The following is a 16,789-nucleotide window of genomic DNA, read 5'->3' as shown; positions in this document are numbered from 1 at the left end:
AATTACATTTTAAAAACTTTGGTGCGCCATGGCCCACACATGAAGGTCAGAGGACAGCTCGCAGGACTTGGCTCTCTCCCTGCGCTGTGCAGGGCCTGGGGATGGGACTCCCATCATCGGACTCGGCAGCAAGCACCTTTTCCCACTGAGCCATCTTGCTGCACCTGCTTTCTTCCCTTTTGTTTTGTTTTTTGTTGTTGCTTTGAGATGCGGTTTCTCTGTGTCACCTTGGCTGTCCTGAAATTCACTCTTTGAGACCAGGCTGGCCTCGAACTCGCAGACATCCATCTGCCTCTGCCTTCCGAGCGCTGACACTAAAGGCGTGGGCTGCCATGTCATTTCTTGGTTCTCCACCCATCACCTGCCAGACTGAGCTCCAGACACCAGCTGCATGCTGGGTACAGACTAGGGAGAGCAGCTGCATGCTGGGTACAGACTAGGGAGAGCAGCTGCATGCTGGGTACAGACTAGGGAGAGCAGCTGCATGCTGGGTACAGACTAGGGAGAGCAGCTGCATGCTGGGTACAGACTAGGGAGAACAGCTGCATGCTGGGTACAGACTAGGGAGAGCAGCTGCATGCTGGGTACAGACTAGGGAGAGCAGCTGCATGCTGGGTACAGACTAGGGAGAGCAGCTGCATGCTGGGTACAGACTAGGGAGAGCAGCTGCATGCTGGGTACAGACTAGGGAGAGCAGCTGCATGCTGGGTACAGACTAGGGAGAGCAGCTGCATGCTGGGTACAGACTAGGGAGAGCAGCTGCATGCTGGGTACAGACAAGGGAGAGCAGCTGCATGCTGGGTACAGACAAGGGAGAGCAGCTGCTCCCCTGAAGTTGCTGTGCTTTGGTGGGACCCTGACAGCATATATACCATGTGAGACAGTGGAGGGAGCATTGTGGGATAAAGGAACGTGCTTGTGTGTGTGGTGTCTGTGTGTGTCCAAGTGTGTGTGTGTCCCCGAGTGTGCATGTGTGTGTACGTGTGTGTCCTTAAGTGTGTGTGTTCCCGAGTGTGCATGCATGTGTATGTGCACACGTGTGTGTGTGTGTGTCCCTAGTTGTGTGTACATGTGTATGTGCGTGCGTGTGTGTATTTGTGTGTGTCCCCAAATGTGTGTGCATGTGTATGTGCACACATGTGTTTGTGTGTGTGTGTGTGTTTGTGTGTGTGTGTGTGTGTGTGTGTGTGTGTGTGTGTTATTTAGGAAGAATTCAAAGAGAGATGAGGAAAACTGCCCTGCGGGGACTAAGTACTGTGTATCTCATGTCTGGATCCTCAGCATTCTAGAACATTTTGATATCAGCAGGCTCTCATAACACTGGCTGAAAGAGTGGTCTGGCCTGAGGGAAGAGTGTTCCCCAGCCAGAGGGTCGCCTGCGCCTAAGATGTAAAAGCACGGCTGTGTGAGGGCAGGAAGGAAAGAAGGCAGCGCTGGGGCGGTGGTCAGGGAGACCGAGCTCTGGAGTGCTTTTTTTTTTTAATTAATTTATTCTTGTTACATCTCAATGTTTATCCCATCCCTTGTATCCTCCCATTCTTCCCTCCCTCCCATTTTCCCCTTATTCCCCTCCCCTATGACTGTTCCTGAGGGGGATTACCTCCCCCTGTATATGCTCATAGGGTATCAAGTCTCTTCTCGGTAACCTGCTGTCCTTCCTCTGAGTGCCACCAGGTCTCCCCGTCCAGGGGACGTGGTCAAATATGGGGCACCAGAGTACGTTCTGGAGTGCTTTTGAATTGCATTGTGAAGCCTACTACCTCAGGCTCTCGAGTGTCTAGCTCAAAATTAACTGGTTTATGTTTTTGTTTCTTTGTTCTTGTTTTTTCCAAGACACGGTTTCTCTGTGTAGCCTTGGCTGTCCTGGACTCACTTTGTAGACCAAGCTGGACTCAAACTCACAGAGATCCACCTGCCTCTGCCTCCCAAGTGCTGAGATTACAGGCGTGCACCACCACGCCCAGCTAACCATTTCAATTTTTAAAAAGATGTATTTAATTTTATTCAATATATTTGAGCATTTTGCCTGCACATATGTAAGGGCGCTACACATGTAGTTCCCACAGTGGCCAGAAGAGGGCGATGGATTCCCTGGGCACTGAAGTGACAGGTGGTTGACCGTCACGAACCAAACCCTCATCAAATGACCTGTAAGACTAGTGAGTGCACAAGCAGGTGCTCATGCAGGCAGAACACTGTATAGATAATAAATAAATAAATCTTTTTTTAAAAAGTAGCTGGGCGTGATGGCGCATGCCTGTAATCCCAGCACTTGGGAGGTAGAGGCAGGTGGATTGCTGTGAGTTCGAGGCCAACCTGCTCTACAAAGCGAGTCCAGGACAGCCAAGGCTAACCCAGAGAGACCCAGTCTCAACAAACCAAAAAAAAAAAAAAAAAAAAAAAAAAAAAGTAGTGAGCATTCTTACCCACTAAACCATCCTCCTCCACCCCCAAGAAAACACCTCTGGACTCATTAAGTAATTGCTTCCTGTTCCTCCCGTCCTCCGCTCCAGCCTCTAAAGACCAAGAGTAAATGGGACTCTTGAGTCTGGTTTGGTTCACTTAGTGTGGTTTTTATGTATCCAAGTGCGTGACTGACTGCTTTGCCCGCGGCTATGTCTGTGCACCACATGCATGCAGTGCCTGTGTCGGCCACAAGAGGGCATCCGATTCCCCCCAGAAGTGGAGTTAGAGCTGGTGGTGGCGTGGTGCTGGGATCTGAGCCCAGGAAGAGCAAGTTCTGAGCCATTTTGCCAGCCTCTTAGCACACACATTGTTTCTGATGTTCATCTATGTTATCACCGTCCTTTAAAACAAACAAAACACGCCAGGCTCAACAAAAAAACTTTTTACAGCTGGGTCTTTCTTTCTTTCTTTCGTGTGTGTGTGTGTGTGTGTGTGTGTGTGTGTGTGTTTTGGGTTTTTAGGTTTTTTTTTTTTTTTTTTTAAGATTTTTATTTGTTTGTATACAGTGCTCTGCCTGCATGCCAGAAAAGGGCATTAGATCACAATTATAGATAGTTGTATACCACCATGTGGTTGCTGGGAATTGAACTCAGGACCTCTAGAAGAGCAGTCAGTGCTCTTAACCTCTGAGCCATCTCTCTAGCCACCTAAAGAGCTGGGTTTTTTGAGACAGGGTTTCTCTGTGTAGCCTTGGCTGTCGTGGATTTGCTTTGCAGACCAGGCTGGCCTCGAACTCACAGCGATCCACCTGCCTCTGCCTCCCGAGTGCTGGGATTAAAGGTGTGGGCTACCATGCCTGGCTCAACAAAAAATTAAAAAGAAACAGGGGTGTGTGTGTGTGTGTGTGTGTGTGTGTGTGTGTGTGTGTGTGTGTGTACATGTACATGGGTGCCATGGCACACAGTGGAAGCCAGAGGCCAACTTAACAGAAGTCAGCTCTCTCTTTCCACCCTGTAGGCTCCAGGGGTGGCAGGCTCGGCAGCAAACACCTTCCCTGACCCCTGCGTGGCCGTCTCTTCATTCCTTCTTATTTGTCAGCATTGAGCTGGACAGACATTACCACTCAGATCTTGTAAATGGCTACGGGAGAAGAAAAAGTGTGTGTCCTGGACATTCACTTAGGAAACAGCCACAGTACGAAAAGAGTAGAAGCAGATGGCGCAGGCGTGTGGGAGACTGTTGGCTGAGGGGAGGTTCGTTCCTGGAAGGCTTAGCCTGGGCTGGAGTGGTAGTTGTGGCAAGTGTGCATGGAAGGCAGTCAGTGACTGTAGGGTTGGGCCGGCCCAGCCGAATGGGTGATGCATCCCGTTTCCAGCGTGCAGTGGTCAGGTTGAGAGATGCCAGTATTTGTCTGAAACTGAACGGGGAGACTTGGGGGATTCCATTGATGGCCGGAGCGTGAGTTATTAAGCTCAGCCCCCATCGATGGCCAGCTGGGTGGCTTCTGGTCTTTGCTGGCACAGCCACTGGCCCCCTCGGAATTGGAGCTTGGCCTGTGGGCTTGTGGCATGTTCCTGAGGGATATGTTCTGAGTAGGAGGGCCGGGTCAAAGAATAGGAATTGTCTTGAAGGACAGACTGCCAAATGGCCGCTCAAAAAGGTTCCGCCAACTTATATTCCCACCAGAAGTGCAGGAGAAATGTCAGGTTTCCTGAGCGCTTGCCAACAGTGGATCTTATCAGTCTGGGGGAGAAAAAGGCTGTGCCAATGAAGAAGACACAGAATGGTATCTGATTGCTTTAACCTAAGCAGGGTGTCACATGACTGCAGTCCCCATGTAGACATAGTGTGTATTTAGCATTTTATTTTATTTATTTATTTAACTGTGGTTTTCTGAGACAGGGTTTCTCTTATAGGTCCTTTCTGTCCTGGACTTGCTTTGAAGAAGAGCAGGCCTGGCCTCGAACTCACAGTGATCAGCCTGCCTCTGCCTCCCAAGCGCTGGGATTAAAGGTGTGCGCCACCATGCATGGCTTGTAATTCATTTTCGAGGCTGAGTGTCACATAGCCCAGGCTGGCCTCAGAGCTTGCCGAGGATGACTTTGAACTCCTGATCCTTCTGCCGCCACCTCCTGAGTCCTGAGATTGGAGGCATGCGCCGTCATCCCCAGACCCATATTTTCCCAGGTGGATTCTCTGTACAGAATGACCAGTTAGCCAAGTGTGATGGCGTACACCATTAACCCCAGCAAAGGCGGTGATCTCTGAGTTTAAGGCCAGCCTGGTCTACACAGTGAGACCCTGCCTTAGACAAACAAAAAGAAGGGAAGAGACCAGATGAGGACTGGAGATGTAGCTCAGTGGTAGGACAGTCGCGTGTCATATGTGAAGCCGTGGCTTCCACCCCCAGCCCTTAGAAAAGAAAAGAAAGAGCCGGACAGTGGCGCACGCCTATAATCCCAGCACTCAGCAAAGCAGAGGCAGGTGGATCTCTGTGAGTTCGAAGCCAGCCTGGTTTACACAGCAAGTCCAAGACAGCCAGGATTGGTACACAGAGAAACCTTGTCTTGGGGTGAAGGGTGGGAAGGTGGGGTGGGGCAGGGGGCAGGGGGTGGGGGTGAGGAAAGAGACAGAGACAGACAGACAAACAGACCCTCTTGTGGCTTTGGGTGTATATTGTTGAATTGCTTTTCAGAAGGACCATAGCCGTCCCTTGTCACTGTTCCCATGGGTCACCCCCGGCTTCGCCTGCTGGACCACAGTGGGGCTGATATGGTCAGGTGGGTGGATAGATCCCAAATTCAACTCAGGGTGGGTCTGACAGGGTGATGGACCAGCCTTGTACTTTCCCAGTTCCTGGCTGTAGGGTTGAAATTCACATATCCAGAAGCTGGTGGAGCTCCAGGTTGGCGCACAGACCCAGGGAGCCAGGGCCACTGCGGTAGAAAGAGCCCATCCTTGAGAACATTCCGTCTTTTCCAGGATAGTAGCTCAGAAGCAGTTCTTCATCCTCTGGGGGAATCTCGGAGATTAGTGAGGAGATCAGCATCTTGAAAGGAGCAGGGTCGTGGTCCATGCAGAGACAGGGGGATGCTGGAAGACGGCTGTGGGTTACTGTGCCTGTAATCAAGTGATGACTCCATTGCAGTTGCTTTCCTAAGTGAAGTGTCTTTATCAGAGCAAATCAGTACAGCTGACGGCCCACTCGAGCGACCCAGCAAATGCCTTTTCATCCACACTGATTCCAGAGGGCCACCTGAAGCCGAATGCAGGTCCTTGAAGCCTTGCCTTGGGGCAGCGTCAGCATTCCCACTTCCCGTCCTGAACCTGGCTTCGTAGAACTCCATCTCCAGGGTCCCCACCGCGCCACACTGACCGCTCCGTGGGCAGCAGTGTGCTGATCACACCCAAGGAGCTGAAAGTAGCTTCCTTCGTGGGGTTAGTTAGCAGTAGCCCTTGCTGAGGTCAGCTGAGACCAGCCTGGAGATAAAGCAACCGGTTACCTCACTAGAAGCATAGCAGTTACAGGATGTGAGTAAGAGAGAGTGTGTGTGTGTGTGTGTGTGTGTGTGTGTGTGTGTGTGTGTGTGTGTGTGCGTGCGCGCGCATGCGCATGCATGTCTGTGTGTGCTCATGTGCATGCAAGGCTCATGTGGAGCCGAGAGGTTAGTGTCTGGTGTCCTCTTCTCTCTCCCTCCACTTTGGTTCTTTTTTAAGATTTATTTATTGTATGTATGTGAACATATACATTTATACATGTGCACCACACGCGTGTGCTTGGTGCCCAGAGAAGAAACCAAAAGAGGGCTTTGGATCCCCTGGAACTGGAATTACAGGTAGATGGTTGTGAGCTGTCATGCAGGTGCTGGGAATTGAACATGGGTCCCCTTAACCGATGTGCCGTCTCTCTCTCTCTCTCTCTCTCTCCAGCCCTCCATCTTATTCTTTTCCAGAAACTTCCCTGAACTTGCCAGCTAGACTGGCTGGCCGGTGAGCTCCAGGAACTAGCCTGTGTGTTCCCTTTTCCCCCGAGTACTGAGGTTACAGGTGATGCCCCTCTCCATGCCCACGTGGGAATTTGAACTCAGCCCCTCACCCACACACTTCACCCACCGAGCCATCTCCCAGCTCCAGAAGGAATTGCCAACTAACCTGGCATGGTGGGGCTACAGAAGTCCCAGCACTCGTGTGGCTAACGCAAGAGGCTTACAGATCTAAGCCTACCTGGGCAGCAATGTGAGACTCTGTCCCATATTAAAGAGTAAACTGGGGCTGGAGAGATGGCTCAGAGGTTAAGAGCGCTGTCTGCTCTTCCAAAGGTCATGAGTTCAATTCCCAGCAACCACATGGTGGCTCACAACCATCTATAAGAAGATCTGGTGCAGAATGCTGTATACATAATAAATAAATAAATCTTAAAAAAGAAAAAAAGTAAATGTGGGGGCCAGGGGGCAGTGAGATGGCTCAGGCCAGAAGAGCCCTTGCTCCCAACACTGGTGATCTGAGCTCAATCTCTGGAATCCACATGGTAGAGAGAGAGAGAGACCGCTCCTGCAGACTGCCCCTGATCACACAGGAGCAACGTGGTGTATACCGCACACACGGCGTGCGCGCGCACGCACATAAAAGGAATTCTGGGGTGTGTAGCTCAGTGGTTGGTACTAGGGAGTGACAACAGCTTCCGCCTTAAGACTGAGGGATTCGGAGGGTAGCAGCTCTGCACAAGACTGTTTTTGCTTGGTGCCGGTTGACGTTTGGCAGGTGTTTGGGTTTTGTCGGCAATCTTCACTGCATTAGATGGCGTGACTTCCACCCACCTGTCTTCCAAAGCACCCATCCGGCTTTGCATCCAGAGAGAGTCTGGTCAGTCCCCCTCGGCCTGGCGGTTGGAAGGTCCAGAAATGGGCAGAGTCCTGGTGCCACGCTAGATGCCGTTTGGGGCTGTAGCGGGTGCCCTCTGTTTGGGCTTGTCCTTTGAGACACCCCTCCTGGCTCCTTGAGGGCCCCACAGGACACCCAACACTTCATCAAGCATCTAAAGACTGTGTGGCCCGAGCGCCCACTGGGACTCGACTTGTGTGGGTCATTTCTGCCTGTCGTCAACTTCTTTTTTTTTTTAAATTAATTTTTTTACTATTTTATTAATTTATTCTTGTTACATCTCAATGTTTATCCCATCCCTTGTATCCTCCCATTCTTCCCTCCCTCCCATTTTCCCCTTATTCCCCTCCACTATGACTGTTCCTGAGGGGGATTACCTCCCCCTGTATATGCTCATAGGGTATCAAGTCTCTTCTTGGCAACCTGCTGTTCTTCCTCTGAGTGACACCGGGTCTCCCCCTCCAGAGGACATAGTCAAATGTGAGGCACCAGAGTACGTGAGAAAGTCATATCCCACTCTCCCCTCAAGTGTGGAGACTGTTCTGACCATTGGCTAGATCTGGGTAGGGGTTTAAAGTTTACCGCCTGTATTGTCCTTGGCTGGTGCCTCTGTCGTCGACTTCTTAAGTGACAGAGTAAGAGACCTCTGACTCGCCGGGCGGTGGTGGCGCACGCCTTTAATCCCAGCACTTGGGAGGCAGAGGCAGGCGGATCGCTGTGAGTTCGAGGCCAGCCTGGTCTACAAAGTGAGTCTAGGACAGCCAAGGCTACACAGAGAGACCCTGTCTCGAAAAAAAAAACAAAACAAAACAAGAGACCTCTGACTCAGGAGTGAGAGACTTCCCCCACCCCCACCCCCCCACCCGGTTAGGAACCACACAGGAAGGATTTTTGGCAGTGTTCCAGCTTTGCAAAGGCACCTGAGCTAGGCTTGGCTGCGGGGCGGGCGGCACTCTTGCCCACCCGTGCTCTCCAGTGGCGTGCAGAGCACAGCCACAGCTCTAGTTCTGACACCAAAGGCAAAAGCTAGAGCAGTTTATCAAAGGCGCTGCAGCTTGGCCCCCTTGAGGCAGGCTCTGGGCGAAGCCAGCCCTGGGACAGAAGGAAGGAGCCCCTGCTGCCCAGGCTGGAGGGAAGCAGGGACTAGCTCTCCATCCCGCAACCTTGGCGTTGGCCTCTATAGCAGTGGTTCCAGCCTGTGGGTCACGACCCTCTCACGGGGGTGGGGGTGCGGCGGTCGCCTCAGACCACCGGGAAACACAGGTGGTTTACATTACGATCCATAACAGCAGCAAAATTGCAGAGAGCAAGTCAGTAGCAATGAAATGATTTTATGGTTGGGCCCTGGGGTCACTACAAACATGAGGAACTGTCTTAAATAAGGGTCGCAGCGTTAGGAAGGTTGAGCACCGCTGCTCTAGAGCCCGCCCCCTACTGGTGGAGCCTGGTGGAGCATCTGGCAAAAACAAACGTGGGTTGCAGCCTGCCTTCCCTCCCGGATCTGGGTTTGGACATACCGGAGGGGCGCTCACAAAGGCTTCAGTTGGCTTTGGGGCATTCAGGTGAACCCTCCCTCCGTCATTTCTTTCATTATTTTGTTAAGTAATTAGTCAAAATAATGGTTTTTCATTAGAGCGTTTTCATGCATAATTTAATTTTATTAATCCCCTTCTTGCCTCTTCAGCCCTTCAGTCCCACCCTTGTGTCCTTCAGTTGCCAGTAGTCTTCTCTGCCCTTGTAACAGATGTATTCTATTTTCCTACCTTTCCTCCACCTCCTCTTTGCATCCTATTTATTTATTCATGTTTCCCCCCTCCCTTAGAGCTGCAGACTGAATCTAGGGTTTCATACAATCTAGCCAAAACCTTTTTTCTGCCCCTCGCCCCACGGTCTCCTTTCTTTCTTTCTTTTTTTGTTTTTTTGAGACAGGGTTTCTCTGTGTAGCCTTGGCTGTCCTGGACTCACTTTGTAGACCAGGGTGGCCTCGAACTCACAGCGATCCACCTGCCTCAGCCTCCCAAGTGTTGGGATTAAAGGTGTGCACCACCACCACCCGGCACGCTCTCTTTTCTATACCCACACAGTGGAATCTTATTCTGCTATGAGGAAAAATGAAATCATGAAATTGTCAGGAAAACAATCACCACACCACTCCCTCAAGACCCTGCATGTAACTGCCCTTCCCTGAGGCTTCGTCTCCCACCTGCTTGGCCAATTAAGGGGTCTCGGTAGATATTTAAAGATCTGTTGTGTAGATGAGTAGATGGATGAGGATGGTGGTGACTGCAGTGCGGGGGGTGGGGGGGATAAAGTGGGAGATGGCTGGGAGAGGCCTGCAGGCAAGCAGGGCAAGGCCTCTGAGGCAGGGCCTTAGGGAAGGAGGCAGAAGTGAGCTGTGCTGTGGCCTGAGCAGGAGCCAGCATCGGAGGCAGGGAGCAGTGATGTCAATCCTCGGGTTTTTAGGAGCAGGGTCAGGAGGGCTGAGTGTGGGGGAGACGGAGGAGTGCGGAGGGACCTCCAGGCTTCTGTCAGGGAGGAACCAGGAAGACAGGATCCAGAGAGCTGCTGGGGACACCGAAGAGACTGAAGTCCCTACAGGTTCCCTAGAAGTTCCGGGGCTTGCTCGGGAGACATGGCTCGGCAGCGAAGAGCTGGCTTCTCCTGCCAAGGACCCAGGATCAGTTCCAGCACCCACATGGTGACTCACAACTGTCTGTAGCTCCAGTTCCAGGGGGTCCGACAGCCTGTTCTGATCTCTGTAGTGCACATACATACATACATACATACAGGCAAAACGCTCAAACATATAAAATAAAAATAAACCTCTAAGACAAAGTCAGTCACACTCATATGCACAGCTCCCTGCATACACAGAAGAGTCAGGCCTGAGACTGACTTCAGATGCCCCCAACTTTGGAGGGTGAGACCAGCTCACAGGGAAACCGCCACCAGAGGGCAAGTGGTTCCAAATCCCAGAATCAACTAGGTCAAAGCGTCCACGCTCTCCACGCGAGGAATGGCGGGTGTGAAGACCACTCTGGGGAATCAAACACGCTGCTCCGAGGAAGCCCCTGGAACGGTGGCCATGTGGGGAAGTGTTTAACCTAGGTGGGATTCCTATGTGGTACGGGGAAGAAGGCACATTGGAGGCCCAGGAGATGCTGGTGATGTTCCCGCCTCAGCAAAGGATTATGGGACATGAGATCGGCTGGCTCCTGTGCTAAACTGGCCCTGTGCAGTTGTCACAGACAGATGAAGGGTCTGTGGTCCAGGAATGGAGGCACAGAGTCGAATAGACATTTTGTAGTTTGAGCTAAGTGCTGAGGGGTGTCTGGGCTATCTGAGGGGCTTTGGAGGAATGGCTGGGGTCACACACACACCCTTTTTTTTTTTTTTTTTTTTAAAGAGAAGGTTTCACTCTATATCCTTTGTTGGCCTGGAACCACATATGCAGACCAGGCTTACCTCACACTGAGAGATCTACAGACACTTTGGAGAATTCAAGTCAGCAACGAGTGATGTGAAAAAAGAGAGCCCTGGAGACGCAGTGGGCTCTGTAGGACCCTAGAGAAGCCTAACTTCTTGACACTGACAAGTTGGTTGTCCTTGAGCCCTGTCCTCTTTTTTTCTTTCTTTCTTTCTGTGCATTGGTGTGCACTGCATGTCTGTCTGTGTGAAGGTGTCAGATCTTAGAGTTACAGACAGTTGTGAGCCACCATGTGGTGGCTGGGAATTGAACTCAGGTCCTTTGGAAGAGCAGTCAGTGCTCTTAACCTCTGAGCCATCTCTCCAGCCCCAGTTTATTGTGGGCTTGTATTTTGGTTTTGGTTTTTTTGTTTTGTTTTGTTTTGTTTTTGAGACAGGGTTTCTCTGTGTAGTCCTGTCTGTCCTGGACCTCACATCTGTAGACCAGGCTGTCCTTGAATTCAGAGATCCGCCTGCCTCTGCCTCCCAAGTGCTGGGATTAAAGGCGTGTGCCACCACTGCCAGCTTCCTGTCTTTTCTTTCCTTGAGCTTGAGTTTTTTTTTCAGCCTTTGGTGGTGAGGAAGATCTGGGGGAAGAGCAAGTGCAAAGGCCCTGTGGCAGGGAATGAGTCTTCAGAGTCCAGATGCAAGCTGGGTGTGGTGGCGCACACCTTTAATACCAGCACATGGGGAGGCAGAAGCAGGTGGATCTCTGTGAGTTCAAGTCCAGCCTGAATAGGTGGGGAAACAGAGAAACCTTGCCCTCCCCCCAAAAAAAAGGAAAAAGAAAAAAGAAAAACAAACAAACCAAAAACACAACAACAACAAAAACCAGAGTCCAAGAGGAAAAGGCAGGTCCCCATTGGCTGGAGTAAAATGGGTAGAAGACCATGCATGCAGAGGTTGCAGTGAGGCAGGAGACTGGCTCTCTATGAGGGAAGCTGTAGTATTTGTGCGGGGTGTGTGTGTGTGTCTGTGTGTGTGTGTGTGTGTGTGTGTTTGTTTCTCTGAATAGCCCTGGCTGTCCTGGAGCTCTCTTTGTAGACCAGGCTGGCCTCGAACTCACTGAGATCCACCTGCCTCTGCCCCCCCCCCCCCCGAGTGCTGGGATTTCTTTCATGTGTATGACTGTTTCGCCTGCATGAAAATATGTGCAGCAAGTGGATGCCTGGTGTCTACAGAGGTCAGAAGAGCTCCCTGGAACTGGAGCTGCCATGTACGTGCTGGCAATCGAACCCTGGCCCTCTGGAAGAGCAGCCTGTGCTCTTAGCCACTGAGCCATCTCTCCAGCCTCCTGATGTGTTTTGAACAGGAGACCATCCATCCCTTTGGCTTATATGTGGGGAGTGGATGTGGACTTCATGAGCGATGGGTGGGTGCTGAGGAGGCAAGCATGGCTGTCAGGAAAAGCGCTGGGTGTCACAGGCTGGGGAGCAGGAGATGGGGAGGAGGGGACAGATCTGGGAGTATCCTGGAGCAAAGCTACCAGCCTTAACTGCTGGAGAGTGTAAGGCCGTAGGTGTGGGGCTCAAGGCTGGGCTACAAGAGGCCACTGAGGTACAAGGGATGGGCAGAGAGCAAAGGGGAGCCCTACAGGCTTTCTGAGAAGGAGGGGATCCCACAAACAGTTGGCCCAAAGACCGTAGAGCCCTGGAGCATGTCTGAAAGGCTGTTTCCATATGTCTGCACTAGGGTCCTGACCACAAAGAGGGACTCTTGGGGGCAGGGTGTCTCTCTCTCTCTCTCTCTCTCTCACACACACACACACACACACACGGGGTATCCCTTCGTTAGCCATGATGGTTCCCACTCCAGTTCACATCTTGGTCATAAATGTGACCGGTTTAGAAGAAAGCGGACAAGCGCTTCCTACTCTCAACCCCAGGAATCCCTGTGCGCATCGCCAACACCTCCTCCTCCTCTGGCTTTGCATCGCCAACACCTCCTCCTCTGGCTCTGCCTCAGGGCTGAGCTGTCTCCCGCACTTAAGCTATGTTCTGCTGCTCCTCACCCACCCTGCGTTCCTTGTTTAACCTGAGCTGTGTCTCTGGGCTCTGGTTCTGGTTCGTCATCAGGTCCCTGACATTGAAGTAGTCCTTTGAGGTCAGCCTACCCTTCCCCCCCCCTTCTCTCTCTCTCTCTCTGATCCTGTTTTTCACTGGGGACGTAGCTGCTCTTTCCTTGACCTTAGGTTCATTTGTTTCTGGTTTTTGTTTCTGAGATGGGTTTTTGTTGTTGTTGTTGTTTTGTTTCGAGTGGGATCATCACTGTATTATCCCTGGCCGGCCCAGAACTGACTGTGTGGACCATGCTGGCCTTGATTTGAAGTCACAGAGAACTACCTGCCCTACCCTGCCTCCACTGCTTGGGATTAAAGTTGGGCATCAACACACCCCATCTTTTTTTGCCGTGTGTGTGTGTGTGTGTGTGTGTGTGTGTGTGTGTGTGTGTGTGATAGAGCTAGAGGACAACCTTGGGTACGTTCCTCAGAAATGTCATCCACTGCAGGGCCTGGCGGGTGCGCGCCTTTAATCCCAGCACTCGGGAGGCAGAGGCAGGCGCATCACTGTGAGTTCGAGGCCAGCCTGGTCTACAAAGCTAGTCCAGGACAGCCAAGGCTACACAGAGAGACCCTGTCTTGAAAAACCAAGAGAGGGGGCTGGAGAGATGGCTCAGCGGTTAAGAGTGCCACCTGCTCTTCTGGAGGTCATGAGTTCAATTCCCAGCAACCACATGGTGGCTCACAACCATCTATAATGTAATCTGATACCCTCTTCTGCAGATAAAGCACTCATATACAATAAATAAAAAGAAAAGAAAAGAAAAACAGAGAGAGAGAGAGAGAGAGAAATGTCCATGGTTTCTGTACTGACTGACCAGTAAACCCCATGGATCCTCCTTTCTCCCAGCTCCCCCCCCCCCCCGCCCCACCCCATTCTGTGGTCTCAAGTGAATTCCACTGTGCCCAGCTTTTCCACATGGGTTGCAGGCTTTAACTCAGATTCCCTTGCTGGCCAGGAAGGAAAGCACTTTCAGGCTGAGCTGCCTCGCCATTGCTGACGTTGAGTTTTATTATTGCGACGGTTATCCTTTGGGCCTGTGGCATCTTCCTCTGACCAGGAATTACGTGTCACCTGTTCCCAATGTTTGGATCTAGGATCGCCTCTCACTCATCCAGGGTGGAGGCCTGGCTCCCAGGTCAGACCGTAGGCTCTGTTGCTGGTCTCCCCAGCCCCAGCCTTTTCTGGGGCACGGCTGCTGTTCTCAGCCTTGGCCTCCAGAGGGAGCTCTCTCCCTACATTTGGGTTTCAGAATCCCCTTCTATCTCCAGCCCTTGGTACTGCAGTCTAGTGGATGAAACTGAAGTGTAGGGAAGGGGGACATGCAGGAGCCATGTCCCAGCATCCTTAAGACCCGTGCTTGAGGTCATACAGTAACGGGGGCGGGGTGACCAGGGCTCTGCATTCCCCAAACCTGCTCTGTTTCCCTACTGGGCCCCCCGAGGGATGTCACCACATGTCCCTACCTGAGTGTGTGTTACCGCCGGCCGGTGTCTCTGCACATGAATAGGGCAGAGGTGCATGGCACACGCCGTGCTGTAGAAGTGCCTGGACCGTGTGCGTCCAGTACTGCAGGTGCATGAGTGTACTAAATGCAGGATCTCCCCCGCTCTGTGTCAGCCCTCAGCCGGCAGCTGGCTAGTGTCCACAAAGTGAGCTGGCCGTGGAGGATCATTCAGTTCTTTTCTGAAAGGGGTTCCCTGCAGGTCAGGCCAGCCCAGCCCACACACCTTTCCCTCCGCCCACACTGGAAGCATGAGCCTTTCCCAAAAGAGCTGCATCCTGGTCCTGTGTCCTCTGGACACTTGTGTAGAGCACCCTTGTCTGCTGGAGTGGAAGACCTGTGGTTACCTCCTACGTCAAAGTCCCCAACTGCTGCCTTTCCTTATCAGTGCCTTTGCCCTCTATGAGACTCAGTTTCCCCATCTATATAGAGCTAGCCAGCCATAGCTCGGAGAACGTTTGGGGAGGGGCATATAAGATGAGTATGGAGAAGTTCTATCCAGGGGCTTGAGGACAGGGCTCAGCCGGTAAAGTGCTTTCCACATAAATTTGAGGGCCTGAGTTCAGAGTCCTAGCACGTAAAGCTGAGCGCGGCTGGTGGTGGCGCACGCCTTTAATCCCAGCACTTGGGAGGCAGAGGCAGGTGGATCACTGTGAGTTTGAGGCCAGCCTGGTCTACAAAGCGAGTCTAGGACAAACAAAAAAACAAAAAACAAACGCCCAACCTGGACCATTGGCTTTCCTGTGTGCGTACTTCATATCCCCCTCCACACATGTGCACACACACAAACATGTACACACATACACACACACTGAAAACAAATGAAAAAAAAAAAAACACTTATAGCCATCCCATTAGGCAATTAATAAGTGCCATCTATTTCCAAGGCCTCAGAGCAAGCCAGTGTTCAGGTGCCTGGGAGCCAGTGTCCTGTTTCCTGTTGACATGAGGATGCAGGATACACAACAGTATGGGGCTTTAAAAACAAGACTATCAGCCGGGCGTGGTGGTGGAGCATGCCTTTACTCCCAGCACTCGGAAGACAGGCTGGCTGCCAGCCTGGTCTACAAAGTGAGTCTAGGATAGCCAAGGCTACACAGGGAAACCCTGTCTCGGGGAAAGAGAAAACAAAAAACAAAAAACCAAGACTGTCAGCTGGGTGCAGTGGTGTATCACACCTGTAATCCCAGCATTCAGAAGGCAGAGGCAGGTGGATATCTATAAGTTCGAGGCCAGCCTGGTCTACACAGTGAGTTCCAGGACAGCCAAGTCTACCCAGAGAAACCCTGTCTCAAAAAATAAATGAGGCTGTCTGCCTGTGCTGCTAGCATTTGGGAGGTGAAGGGAGGAAGAGAAGGCATTCGGTGCTAGCCTTGGCTATACGGTTAGTTCAAGGCTAGCCTGAGCAACACGAGAGCCTCTCTCCAGACAGAAGCTGCAATGATCCTGACCATAGTATGGTTAGGACCTGGCACGCCAGAGGGACCGGATCAGAGCCGCGGCCAGTCTCAACTCTGTCTCTCTTGGTGGTGCCTGCGGGCATCTCTAACTGCCCACCTCTGTCTCCTGCCCCCCTCCGTCCGCCCCACCTGCTTCCCCTCCAGCAGAAAGCAGACCTGGCGGTGGCAGCCTTCACCATCACTGCGGAGAGGGAGAAGGTCATCGACTTCTCCAAGCCCTTCATGACCCTGGGGATCAGCATCCTCTACAGAGTGCACATGGTACGGTCCCCTGGGAGTAGCGGTCCCCTGGGAGTAGCGGGGTGGTTGTGACCTAGCATCGGGGACCAGGGATGGACGTAAAGGAGCCTGGGGTGGACCCGCGGCTCTGGCTTCTGAATTCCTGGGGGATGCCAGGGCTGAGCCCACAGCTGGGGGTGGGGGTGGGGGCGGAGGGGGTTTTGGGGCCTCTCTCACTGCCCTTTGACCCCTAGGGCCGCAAACCTGGCTACTTCTCCTTCCTGGACCCCTTCTCCCCTGCGGTGTGGCTCTTCATGCTCCTGGCCTACCTGGCTGTGAGCTGTGTCTTGTTCCTAGCTGCCAGGTGAGTGGGCCAGCTGCTGCGGGGCTTGGGAGCGGGAGGGGGCGGGGAGAAGGAGGAGTCGGGAGAGGCATCCCACAAGCCACCTGAGCCCGGCCCGCTTTTGTTGGGGCTGAACATTGTAGGGTCACAGGTGCCCCGGACCTGCCTGCCTCTCTTTCTCGCCCTGTCTTTTCCCCCTTGGGGATCTAACTTGGGTTTCGGGGAGTCTCTGCCAGGCCCCTCCCCTCCCTTTTGCCTCCACTGCAATGTCTAGTTCTGAGGTGTGTCAGCATATCTGCTCTCCATGCCCCCCTCTTCTCTTCCGTCACTTTCCCTCCCCCCCCCCCCATCCCTTCTCTACTGTGTGCCCGTCATTCTTCCCCTCCCCGCTTCCCTTCTCAGCACAGTGGCCTCTCCTCTTTTCGCCCTCCCCTTTTCTTCATCCCCGCCT

At 52.4% G+C, this 16,789-nt stretch overlaps 1 protein-coding gene across 3 annotated transcripts in view; it reads left to right on the top strand.

Annotated features, from left to right (window-relative positions):
* Positions 1-16,789, top strand: part of Grik5 (glutamate ionotropic receptor kainate type subunit 5) — a 71,746-nt gene that overhangs the window by 38,213 nt on the left and 16,744 nt on the right. For 2 of the 3 annotated variants that reach the window (XM_051162555.1, XM_051162557.1), the window contains 2 exons: positions 15,921-16,037; positions 16,250-16,359. In XM_051162555.1, the coding sequence (XP_051018512.1) occupies positions 15,921-16,037; positions 16,250-16,359 (227 nt within the window). The remainder of the gene's footprint in view (positions 1-15,920; positions 16,038-16,249; positions 16,360-16,789) is intronic. The other variant, XM_051162556.1, reaches the window with a different exon arrangement.

This window comes from Acomys russatus, chromosome 19 (assembly GCF_903995435.1).
Source record: "Acomys russatus chromosome 19, mAcoRus1.1, whole genome shotgun sequence".
Classification (NCBI taxonomy): domain Eukaryota; kingdom Metazoa; phylum Chordata; class Mammalia; order Rodentia; family Muridae; genus Acomys; species Acomys russatus.
The sequence above is the reverse complement of the archived record's forward strand: the minus strand, read 5'-3'. Positions and strand labels throughout refer to the sequence as shown.